Source organism: Rhopilema esculentum, unplaced genomic scaffold (genome assembly GCF_057945365.1).
Source record: "Rhopilema esculentum isolate cy_ngs unplaced genomic scaffold, ASM5794536v1 HiC_scaffold_36, whole genome shotgun sequence".
NCBI classification, from domain to species: Eukaryota; Metazoa; Cnidaria; class Scyphozoa; order Rhizostomeae; family Rhizostomatidae; genus Rhopilema; species Rhopilema esculentum.
The window spans coordinates 2,366,544-2,379,229 of record NW_028300847.1 but is presented as its reverse complement, the minus strand read 5'-3'; the positions used below and the strand labels follow the sequence as shown (position 1 = coordinate 2,379,229).

The window sequence follows — 12,686 nt, the reverse complement described above, 5'->3', positions numbered from 1 at the left end:
TGCCATACCAATTCGTAAAAGATGCCCGTTTTGATAATCGTTAGTTAATAAAAATGATGTAAAATGATAGATGTAGCTTACTGGTTTGAATCTATTTGAAGTGGACAAGCACATCTGCGACAATCCTCAGTTGTTTCCCTGGTGGCATCTCCAAAATAACCAACTTGGCACTTTTCACAGAAGTCACCCAATGTGTTATCATGACAGTTCTTAAAAAAGATGTTCTCTGGTTTTAATTATTTTACTTCAAAGGCCAAAGCATCTTGTGACATAATCAGCAGCAATTTAGTTTATTAGTTTATTACGTAAATACGCCTTTTGTTTGAAGAACAGAATAATTTTAATTTGCCACTCCAGTTTTAATGCTTAGTGCGTTATCATGCATCAAGCTCTGCCAATACAGCATCAAGCTCTTTATGACAGACTGGGATACAGTAATTTTCATTGATTTAAGAATTATAAGTTGCATAGCATAACATGGTAAAGGAACTTTATAACGTCCGACAGAGATTATTTACAAATAGGCATGGAAAATACGGCCACATATGCTATATTCGTGCTATAAACAATTTAGGCAGCTATTTTAAAAGATAGAATATTCGTGACGTGAGCAACATTTTATTGATAAATTTATAGGGTTACACAAGAGCAGGACAATGCTGTTATCTAGATGAATAACAAGGTTTTTGCACTACCTTGCAAATTCCATTTTCTGGGTGGCATTCCAATGTATGTCGATTGCATTGGCACCTGATGCAACTTTTAGTGCCTGATCGCAACTGGTCCCTAGTATATCCTCTTTGACAATCCTGAGAAGAGATTAAGATATAACGATGATCAATGCAAAGATTCCATACGCTTTGGTTTTCAAATCCCATCTTAATTTCTCATTTTATCGATTTTCTAATATTCAGATTCTTTTCGTTTGTTTTGAACCGTTAACTTTTCATGCCAAAACTACTTTTACAGCAACTTGTGAGGGCTGTGGAAAGCCATATGTAGGTTCATATCTCTTGATTTACAAGGAGGAACAACCATCTCAATTGTAGAATTCTTTGCTGTATCCACTGTAATAAACTATAGGATGATAGACTAACAAATTGTCATGGCCGTGAAACTGCAACCAATATGATGTTTGAAGAATCTATTTTTATCTAAAGTCAAGTTGGAAGTCGTTGAAGGCCTAAGGCTTTTTAGTTATTTGCTAATTATGTTCTTTATGTGTTGTGTTAGAATTGGAATAATGAAGTAATTGGTAAGTTCTCGAGTTATGTTGGCAAAGGTCACGAGTATTATCTTGTAGGAATACGAAGTGTATCGTGTTTAAACATTCGTTGCGTGAGGTAGACTTTGCCTATTTTTACCTAGAGGTTACGACATTAACTCTTGCAAAAAACCGTAAGGAAAATAATACTTTCATGTGTGTTTTTTCTATTGAAACATGATGAAGCATGGACAAATTTCATTCACCTCACAAGAAAATCCATGATATCCTTCAGAACACAGACAATGCTCAACGTATTTTGCCCGGCCATATTTTGTGTAATATGGTGTAGTTGTATCAAGTGACACAGAGTTGAGACTACAATAAAACAGATCTGTTATTTCCTAATATCAGGAAAGGTATTTTTTTCTCATAAAGATACGGTCATAAGCTTAATGTCAGAAGTACAATGAATAAGTTCTGTAAAGTAATTGTTGGGAAAAAGTAAATGTACGGCTCAGGATATTTGCATCAAGACAAAGAGTACTGGTATGAAAAACTTTTATTCACATAAAATATGTTTCCAATTCCACTTAATGGATGCAGAAACTGCATTTTTACATTCTTTAATTATTTTTTCATCAAATTTCTACTTTTATATATAAAACTGGTTTCTCATTATCTTTAAGAAATAAATGCGCTACTAGGAACATAGAGCCAAAATTACACTACAATTGCATAATAATTTTCTTGAAAATATTATTGATAAATACTTTTATTCAACAAGAACTCAAAAGTTGTAGAAAGACCTACAGTGTTACTCTAGTTTCTTTTGTATACGTTGCACGAATAAGGAATTCTTTTATATCCAATAAGACTTTCATCACATCTCTTCTTGTTGCTTTGCTTCCATTCTCAAGGTAGAAATTTTTCTAAAAGAAGAAATTTGCTTACAAGCAAATTGATCTAAGCAACTTTCCACCCAAAAGTAAGGAGGTTTTTTGGTATAAATCAATGAATATCATAAGTCAACAATATTGAAATGAACCTTTTTTGTTCTTCGTCAAAATCTTTAGAATTTCAATAACAGACAAAAAAACAATCGTAAAACCTATACAGTAGAATGCAATTTCTCGTTCAGTAATGCCTCTCCCAGAAGACCCCTTATACATGCTTGATTTTCAAGGAGCAAGGATGGGTCACTGATAAACATCCTTACTACCATTTACTTTTAAAAAAGGGTCTTTAACTGTCAAGAACAGCCAGATCTTAAGGACAGCCCGATCTTAAAAAAAAGCCAGATCTTAAGGACAGCCAGATCCTAAGAACAGCCAGGTACCCAACTGTCAAACAACTAGCAACGTTAAACAGCGTCTCAAATTGAATCCCAGAATCTTAACTGATTGCATGCAATACTAAAAACCAAAACTGAATGACTGCATAGAAAAAACAGACAATAATTTCAAGGGAACTTTTCATGAAAATTCAAGTAATGTCTACCTTCAAGCATGAAAATAATAAAAATAAACTTTTTTGGAGTTTTTTTAATAACTTTATTGATAATAATTCCAACCTCTAAAATTTGTATTCTAGCGTCTTTGGTGGTCTTCGGGAATAAAAGCTCTTCGTCCTTATATACAATTGTTTGCTTGTTAGGTCCCTGAAAAACAATCGTTGAAATTGATGCTAAACTTAAAGATAAAGGCTTGCAAATTATTTTTGACAGAAGACAAATAGACGCTTTTAGAGAATGAAAAGAAAAGCAAGCTTTTCACCTTGAAAAGCATCTAAAATATTTCTTTTAACTACACTGTTAAACGATCGTTATATAATATATCGTTAGAGATTGTAGTACTTTAAGACGTTCATGGCCTTCATTCTGCTGAACTGATATCATTTAACATACTAAAGATCTTTGATAAAGAAAAAAATATCTAGTTAATTTTTTACATAAAAACTGCAAATTTGTAGCGTGTGCATGTAAACATTTTTATATATAGAAACTTTCAAAAGTACCTCTCCATAAAAAAGCGTATAACTTGCTAAAATAAAATGTATTAAATATCGAGAGCTCTTAATCAACTTGTTTGCCTAAATGCCGTGCCTCGAAGGTATTACAACAGCCCTATACCTACCCTAATTATAATATCGGCAGCACGGTACGGCGACGAATCTGCAACTACATCGTAGAAAACTGAGTACTTTAAAAAACCACCATAAGAAAAGACCTGAAAAGTAAAGTTTTTTAGCGTAAAGCATTGAGAGACTTGCAAATTTGACGTTGTGTTACAAACAAATGTCTTTAGATAAGATTTCTGTAGAAAAAAAGTGTTATGCTTCTGTGATGGCATCAAAATTTGGAAAAGTTCTTTTTAAAGATTACTTGCTTTTCTGTAATTTAGGTCAAAAATCCCTTATACTTAAAATGAAAAAATAATAGGAATTACGTTAAAAGATTCTACAAAACAGGAATGCTTTTAGCAAAGCGTTAATCAGATGATAGCCTTAAAAATGTACGACAAAGTATTTTAAAGCCAACAAAATATTAGGTTTCAAAGCATATCTTCCCTGTACGTTACCTGATTTCCAAGAAATTCTCGAGGTAATACCCAATAGACGACACGGGTGCCTAGGCCATCAACATCTCCGAGTATTACTTCGTTGCTTGCACTGAAATATATAGCGTTATCCGGTAGCCTTGCATCTTCGCTTAAAGCTCTAACTTTTGAAACATCTGATAGTTCTATCTGCAATCAGAAATTTAGCTCTTCTTTTATATATATATATTACTTTCACTTTGAGATATAATGATTTTAACTTGCTCTACACGTGAGATCAAATACGAGTTAAGTAAAAGATTTATCTACAGTAAACTAATCATCATAAAATCTTGTTTCAACAATCTGAAAAAAATTCAAGGTAAAATTTATGACCCATTCCCTAATTGCATCATTGATGAAAAATTAACAATTCATATCTACCATACCTTTGCAATATAATACATCGCTCGCCTACATCGGCTAGTGATGCCATTGCAAAAGCAATCGATACACTGCAACTCATTGGCAATCCGTGTTTCGAACTGCCATTCTTTACATCGGCCTTTTTCTTGAAGTGTCTAAAACGCAAATGTTAGTATCCAGTACAATGGTTTTGGAAACATGGTAATGGGGATCTACTGGAAATGACCGACGAATCTAGCAAGAAGATTTCCGTTTGAATCATTAATAGTAAACACAGTTTGACTTGTTTGATGTTTTCGCATTCCCTGATAGAAGAATATGGAAATCATATACCGCGTTGAAAATTCTATTTTGGATCTGATATGCTTCTTTTAAATTTTAATTTAGGTGATTATTCAGGTTTTCTATTTTACGCACATTTCTAAGACTATTTCAAAAAGTCACTAGATATATTTCACAAACAACCGCCCTGTCCAGAGAGAGCGCAAGCCAGAGTAAAATTCAAAGGATTGGGCGTAGCCAATGGAAATTTTGTGGAACCACGCCCATTTGAGATCATTCCATTGATATAAATATCCGTGTTATTTTTGAGCAAGTAAAGTAAGTATATTTAAGTAATTACTAAAAATTTAACCTACTCCTTACTAAGTACATTTTCATCAGTTTTCAAAGAGGTATCTGGGCCATTTTTTGATAAAACAGGATAGAATACCCTATGTCCCTTCATTCTATTGCCCCCATTTTTTTAAAGTTAGTGGTTCACCTTAAAGTGACGCATGAAATATGGATGTGTGTATTTTGGTATGAAATTTTGATTTTTACATAATTTTTATTGTTGTTTTGGGAAGAAAATGGGCAGGTAGGATACTGAAACACTTCCAAATGGCACGGAGATAAAACCAACTCTTTTACACAAGTCCAAATTTTGTTCAAGGTACACACGGTTCAAAACGCCGAAGTACAAATTCGTTATTGCTTGCCCTTGTCAAAAAAAGCGAATTAAAGATTAGAAACTTTATTTGCGTTCATCAGATTTTCTTTGGATACAAAAATAGTTTCGCCAGACAATGCTTCAAGCAGCCTCGTTTTAATTCACTTCCTGGGTTGACATATTTGTCATAGTTACCTTTGGCAGAAACAGATTGAAAAACGACGGAAGCCACCCTGAGAATGTAAGCATCCCTACAGCGTAGAGTTGAGTCAGGATTTTGCCAAACGGAAGTGGTTTGTTAGTTCTTTTCTGAGAACAATACATGATTTGGTCTTCCGTGCCAGCAAATTCGTTTTCTCTCACGTAAAATGACTTCTGTTCACAGTAAGATTCTTTGGCATATGATATTGTTTTTATTCGTAAAAAAGGACAATAAGATAGGTTAAACCTCACATAAAATCAAAATAAACTAATATTTCTAGACGTATCATCTCTGTATTTTGGGGCCTATAATTATAAAATCATCTTGCTCCTTCAATGTAGTAAGACAAAGCTCTTAATACTCTTAAACCTCACAGCTAATGCTTAGAATAATAAAAACTTACATGAACCAATGAAACACTTATAATACAAGCAAAAACAAATGAAGTGTATAAGGGAGGATTCAATCTAAGATTATAACAGTAATCCTTTGTATTTATTTTAAAGTCTATTGCCTTCATAGGGTTCTCCTCAGTCGTTAAAATATATTGGTGTTATGTAACGTTCTTTTAATTTCTGCAGTAAACTAATAAAAAAATTGTTAACTTACTTCTGCTGCCAATGACAAAAGGACTACAGTTATGACCAGTCGTTTTCTCGTCTCCATCGTACTCTGCTCACTGGACAACTAAACTTGTTGTTTTGGTCGCACACGTGCCATGAGTGATTGGCCTCGGTCACATGTTTTGGCAAGAGTACATGTTTTGATTGTTTAATTTATCAACAATGTACCAATTCAATTACCCAGAGAAAGAACCAAACAAAACACACACACAGAACTTGAACTATTACTATAAGAACACACTTCATCAGCATACCGAGCGTCGATTGCCCGACAAAGTATTCACCGACACTCTGTACAAATTATCTGGTTTCTTATAAATAAATCTTATGAAAATGTATAAAATGCATTGACAGGAAGTTTCCAAAGCTTTATAGGCCCTGTAATAAAAGGGAGTAGAGGAACGTAAAGTTTTGTAAAGAAGGTCGACTCCTTGTTTTCATTATTTCTATTTAAAGCACACCTTTGATTTCAAAATGATTCTGATGTCAATGATTAACAGCTGTTCCATGAGACTGCAGGGGTGTAGAGCTAGGGGGCTCAGTCCCTCTGAGCCCCCCTTGTTGATGCCGAAAATTGGCAAATATCTACTTTTGCTATCGTTTTTCGCAACATTTTGGGCAAGAGCCCCTTGTTTTTTTGGGGCTACTACACCACTGCATGAAGGGCAATATATCAAAGAGACATGAGGGAAAAAACGCAAATTAAAGACGTGGTTTAACACACTCAAAACGATTTAAAACAGACATCGAGTTGTGTTTATGCCTATTGAAGAGTGTGGTGCGTTTTTCGGTGGCCCCTTCCACATCATTTTGTCATCAAATATAATGTCAAAAAATAGAACATTTATCCTTTGGTGTCCTTTTTCTGAAGGTGACAACGGATGGTGGTTTTGCTGCATGTGATTTGAAGGTTATAGGGGAAGAGTCGACAGAACCTTACCGTTTCTTGTGAAGAAAAGAAGGGGAAGAAAGTGATTTGCGTCAAACTATTCACTTACTCTTGCCAACAAAGCAGGATTTTAGAAACTTTCACCCTACATAGAGCACTCAGCAACGTTGATGTTGTGAGTCCGCACTTTAGTACCCTTCCAAAAAATTACATCGCTTCCACTGATCAAACTTTAATACCCTTTTTATAATGTTTAACATACATGCGCTATAATTATTTGGAGGTTGGTTGATTTCCGTAATTATTTTTACTTGATGACGTCGTAGTCCTCTATGATTACACACGCTCCATTTTCACTAACGAGACGTCTCATATCAGACATTAGAGAATTGTCACTCAAAAGAGACAGACCAAAGTACAGTTTTTACAGGTCATTGTCACACGATCTACTTCAATCACTAATGGATTACTATTTACACTTGTAAGAGCAAAAGACAAACTGTGAACATCACCTCTTAAAAGGAAGTGACTTTGTCGAATAATTTACAATAAAAGTACAATAAATACAAATCATTTACAATGGCAGTAAGAACTATTTACTTACTTCTGTGAAGGTTAGTCTTTTAAACTTGTTAAGACAAATGAACAGATCGGTTCACACATCAGTTCCGAAACAAACACAAATACCTAAAGATAGTACAAGTACTACAATTGATATTTGCAATCTTTTTTAAATAAGTATAAAAAATAGACTAGGCGGGCAACTTGTTAGTGTAGGTACATTGCTCACTAGGCCAAATTTTAGGGTCAGAGCTTTAAGCCCCATCTTTCAATTTGATTATTGGATAAACAAATCAAAAGAGCTATTAGGTTTAGAAGTAACCAAGCATCATAAGCTTTCTCTTATCGTTCTCGATGCTGCAGTGCCATCCAAACGACACGGAAAGTCAAGCCAAAATTTAAATTCGATCTGCAATCTTGCTAATAAACAAAATGTTCACAACATTAACCTTGATGAAAGTACTCCCGATATATAGTGAGAATAAAACTTTCTCTTCTGTTAGAAATCAGCATCAACTCTTCTCTTTTTCGATTATTTTTTGCAGTTGATGGGTAGTAGTGCCAAACCTTACTTGTTCAGAAATTTAAATGGCCATCTGTTGGCAGTGAGTGGGCTTGTTGCTTCCAAATTACATCGATAGGTTGATTATCGATTGACAAGTTAAACTAATTAATTTGATCAGTTGATCAATATAATAATTCATTTAGATAAATTGGATGGTGGATTTTAACTTCTTCGCTTCTTTTATGCATTGCAGAAGTCTTGGAGTGATTACTACGTATTTTTCAACCCCTACCAACCAGGATTTAGCTAAGCTAACGCTAAGTGAAAACTATGCCAACATTTAAATAAAATACGCAATCTTGGTTTTCTTATGCAGCTGAAATATGTAGTTATACTTTTAGGTAAGATCATTTACATGCTATCAAATGTTGAGCAACGATCACAAACGTCAGAAGTAAATCCGAAATGTTAATGTTGAAATGTAGGAGGTTGCTTCAAATAAGTTGTATGTGCCCACATAGCGTATGTGTTTGGACTCCAGCTTTCAGACAATCGAAACACCTTGTAAAGGAGTTGATAGAAACCTTTAGGTCTATTTTACTTATACACGCCATAAGCAAGGACAGTTTGAGACTGGCTCGTAGCAAATGCCTCTTCTTTCTTTCCTGTTCAAGACTCTTCCTTGGCAGAGGAACTCGATTATCCAGAATGGCAGTAAGAAAGCAAAGAATACTAAAAGAAAATATAAATGGAATAAAGCAAAAATTACATGCATATTGAATTAAATCTATGATGCCCTGTTGGCTACAAGAAAAAATCTAGCTCCGTTAGTAAACATTTTATTACATAGCATTCGCTGTATAGCATTATTCTTTATTTAAAGGCATACCTAAGGGTTGGGGAATAAAGCACCAGCTAGAATTTTCATAAAGGGGGTTAGCCAACCATGGCAGACTTTCAATACAGAACCGGCTATTTAGGAACTGCAGAAAAACAATACATTAAATAACAACTCACTATCAGAAAATATTTCCAATATTTATCCATTGCTAAGACAAAATGCACTATAACAATAATCAAAGGATATGAACTTCATCATTTTCAATTTTGAGCCAGAGAAATTCAAATTTTATGTCTATGTTTAAAGGAGCTGTCAATTAATAATATAAGGAATTAAACTCCACATATAAAGAACAGCTTCTAAAAGACATGTTTTGAACTGGTTCATCATTATATTGTCATTGTTTTGGAAGAGGTTATCTTAGGTGGCTTATTAGCATTAAAACAACAAGATGCCTAGCACAGACAGTTGTCAAATACAGGAACTTTCAAATTCCTAGGTCAAATAATACAAAGAAAGTTAGAAAAATGTAGATTGCTATCATTAAAAAAATAATCTTTATGCAAACATTTTGATCAAATACATTAATGTATTCATTCATGACCCTCCTTAATGGAGAAATCTTCAAATGCTTTCCCTACCACTCAGATTTTTTGACAATGACTGTTTCAGAAGTAGTGAGCTAATTCTTTGATTCCCAAAAATGAAAATTAATGACAACTTACACATTGTAGTTAAACCAAAGATTCCAAAAGAGATGGAGAGATAATAGAGCGATGTTGTTGTTTTTTCCTGTAAGAAACATTTTTAATTTGTACAGGAATTGATTGGCAACCCAAATGAAAAGATAGAAGAGCTTGTCTCCTGCTTTTTAAAAACACAGATTTTCTAGCTCATATATATAACTATCGAAATGAGCTTTTCAAGGTAAGGCAATAAAATGGTGTGACATCTTAAAATGTTCATGACCACACCACACACCTTTCTACCTCAAATAAAGTGGATGGTATCACAACTGGCAAACTGCACAGTTGACACATACGGATTATGGTGAAAATACACCTTTGCTACAGAAAAAATCATTGCTAGAAAATTAAAATACTAAAGCACATAAAAAGGCAGATAGTTTTCTTAAGTTTCAGAAGTTTATAGGTTATCCAGCAAACAAAAACTAAGAGGTCAAAGCTTAGCTAAAGTTGCTACTCACACAGTCTCGTCCGGTTACAGCATATGAAAAATGCAGTATTCCAACAAGAAATGAGAAGGCTCCAAAGAAATGAAATGAAAGTCGCAATTTCCAAGGAACAGGCTCCATCATTGTAAACAGGAATCCAAATGCTTGAAATACAATCAATAAAAAAGTTAAAGAAACATAAAACATAATATTGATAATTTTTTGTTGTTTTAATCATTGGGAGGTTGATCTGGAAATGAGATCTTGCAGAAAGGTAGTAACAATCCTCCCCAATAAAATGAGAATAATTTCTTGAAAACAAAGAAACATGTACATGTAGATTGATTTCTTAGAAATAAAGACTTTAATATTGGCAAAATTTTCAAAAAATATTTTATATACCAAATTAAACTTTCAAACTTATGCAGTTCAATAAAACACAAATCAGGAATGAAAATCACATTGCAGGAAGCATATAGATCTCCATTTTGAATTTATAAATAGCAAAATTCATTACTCATTTTTACTTGATAAACTACATAAAGTCTGTTTATAAAAATAAAGACTCAACCTGATCACCTTTTTTGTTTCCTGATTTTTATTTCTACGAATTTAGTATTTTTGTGTAACAAACAAAACCATACCTATCATTGCAAATGTTGTTGCAATGGACAAAACCAGCATTTCAAGCAAAGGTGAGCCACAGTATCTACTTGTTGTACCCCTAAAATGCAAAATGACAAAAAACTCAATACTTTGCACCATCAAACCTTTGAAACCTTGCAGGGTCCATTACAAATAAGGCCCATCAGACAATTTGAAAAGACCAACGAACAAAATATGACTAGATTAAATTTGAAAGTATTTGTTAAGATGATTCTTTATTGGAATAACCTTTCATCGAAACTTTCTGCAAAAGATTAACTGTAATTCTTTGTTCTAAAGATCTAGCTGCTATCAATCACATTTTATCAAATGGTGACTGGGACTTTTCTGTTATAAATCAAATATGTTTGTGTTATATGTCAATATAGCCTAAAAATGAAATCATCCCCAAACATTTATTCTGTTTCATGCTATGAAAATAAAAGAGTGACTATTTATATTTGCAAAAATAAAACAAGGTAAGATTGTACATTCATCTTATTGTCTCAATATATTTATACTCTAGTTCTAAGGTACCATAATGTATGATAATACAATAAAATCAAGAAGTTGAGGTGCCATGCCACCCCTCCTCCCTACTTTTTGCAAAGCGAGTAGTTTCAAAGCAGTAGTAAAAGGGGGAAAAGCCTTGGCCCCTTCTTTTGCTAGCCTCGGCTCTCCCTACTTTCAAATTTGTGCCATAGGCCCTGTTCTATAAGATCAAACTTTGGAACCCTATGCCAATAGATAAACAATGCTTTATATAAAAGGGAAAAGGATAAGATCCCTTGTAAAAGCTATTTCTTCATTCCTTAAATAATAAAAAATATAACAGTACATATTTTAACAGACAATATGAATACATGCAACTGTTCACTTTGGATATACTGTTAGTACCATTCATATTTCTTTCTCTGAAGTTATTGTAACATTGACTACATCAGTAAATAACGACTGTAAATTCTACAGATTCAGAGATTTGCATTCAATAATTTTGTATCAATTAAATTCCAAACGTAAATGTGATTTTCACAAAACATGTTTAATACTCACATTGTGAGGACTACGAATTGTGGGATGAGGAAAACCAAGGCGGTAAAAGTGCAGAACAAGCGTCTGAAATGAAAAATCGAATGGTTGCAGTTATCATTCAAATTACAAGCCAATATATTAGAGATCGAGACGATGCATCATAAACAAAACAAAGATACAAAAAATATCGACAGGCAGTGAGTTTATTTGAATATCTTTAGAGAATCAATAACATGATACTGAATCTGAGTTCTCAAAACCTAAGAAAGATTTCTTATTTCATTCACAAAAAGGCCATGAGGCACGAAAAGTGGATGTTTTACTGTCCAAAACAAATGCTCTAGGACGAAAATGGATTCTGCAAAGTGCTGTCGCCCTCGAGTTATACTAAGCAATGGGAAGCTTGATAGTGCTGTAAACTTACACTGCTCTTCTGTTGTCTTTTGGAAAACATCTTGTAATGTAGTAAATAACGTGGGCTACGAAATAATGCCACATTTCGTTAAAAAACGATTGCTCCTGTCAAGTTAACTGACTTTCCCGGTGAATATTTCGACATTTGTTTGCCTCGTTTCCATGCCAACACAATGTGGGCGACTTGCGACTTGTGAGAAAGGGGGGCGGGGTTTTAACGAAGAGCAAAAAAACAAATATAACAGCGTTTGTAAAAGGTGGCGAGAAATGGTTGCTCGGTTCTCGCGTGAAATAAATCTTAAGGAAGGAACTTACTTCTTAAGCAAGGAGAGAAATGCCCCCTCGATTAGGCTACCCCCCACACTTTTTGCCGAAAGTGAAAAGAACTAAAATTGAGCCACAGCCATAAGTAAAGCCTTTTTTATTCGGTTTTAGGCACCCTCTCCCTTCTCAATGCTCCGCGGTGCTTGTACTTTCATTCTGTCGCAAATTTCTGCCTTATTCGAAAGAGTCACACATTATTTTGACGTCTTTTTCATTTATTAGACATTCTGATTGAAAGCTTCTAATAACAAGTGGTAGGGGAACAAATTCCATTTAATGCTTTTTGCTGCACAAGATTTTACCAGACAACCAAACATTTTTTGCCTTGCATACTCTTCCACGGTAATCTTCTATACTTGTTCGCTCAGTGCTTACACA

At 34.0% G+C, this 12,686-nt stretch overlaps 2 protein-coding genes across 2 annotated transcripts in view; both read right to left on the bottom strand.

Moving 5' to 3' along the window:
• LOC135688483 (basement membrane-specific heparan sulfate proteoglycan core protein) overlaps nt 1-7,089 on the bottom strand; it is a 93,287-nt gene extending 86,198 nt beyond the window's left edge. Inside the window, exons 1-9 of the mRNA XM_065205349.2 lie at nt 5,910-7,089; nt 4,191-4,322; nt 3,784-3,951; nt 3,340-3,432; nt 2,778-2,864; nt 2,018-2,136; nt 1,471-1,582; nt 696-809; nt 82-209 (exon numbers count right to left, since the gene is read on the bottom strand). Coding sequence (XP_065061421.2) covers nt 82-209; nt 696-809; nt 1,471-1,582; nt 2,018-2,136; nt 2,778-2,864; nt 3,340-3,432; nt 3,784-3,951; nt 4,191-4,322; nt 5,910-5,966 — 1,010 coding nt within the window. The 5' untranslated portion in view covers nt 5,967-7,089. The remainder of the gene's footprint in view (nt 1-81; nt 210-695; nt 810-1,470; nt 1,583-2,017; nt 2,137-2,777; nt 2,865-3,339; nt 3,433-3,783; nt 3,952-4,190; nt 4,323-5,909) is intronic.
• A 139-nt stretch (nt 7,090-7,228) lies between these two features.
• On the bottom strand, nt 7,229-12,151 carry LOC148957245 (uncharacterized). The gene is made up of 6 exons (XM_089115764.1): nt 11,995-12,151; nt 11,592-11,654; nt 10,538-10,617; nt 9,927-10,057; nt 9,445-9,511; nt 7,229-8,610 (listed from the first exon to the last, which is right to left on the bottom strand). The coding sequence occupies exons 1-6, from the start codon at nt 12,066-12,068 to the stop codon at nt 8,480-8,482; spliced, it is 546 nt and encodes a 181-aa protein (XP_088971890.1). The 5' UTR covers nt 12,069-12,151; the 3' UTR covers nt 7,229-8,479.
• Between the last annotated feature and the right edge of the window lie 535 nt (nt 12,152-12,686).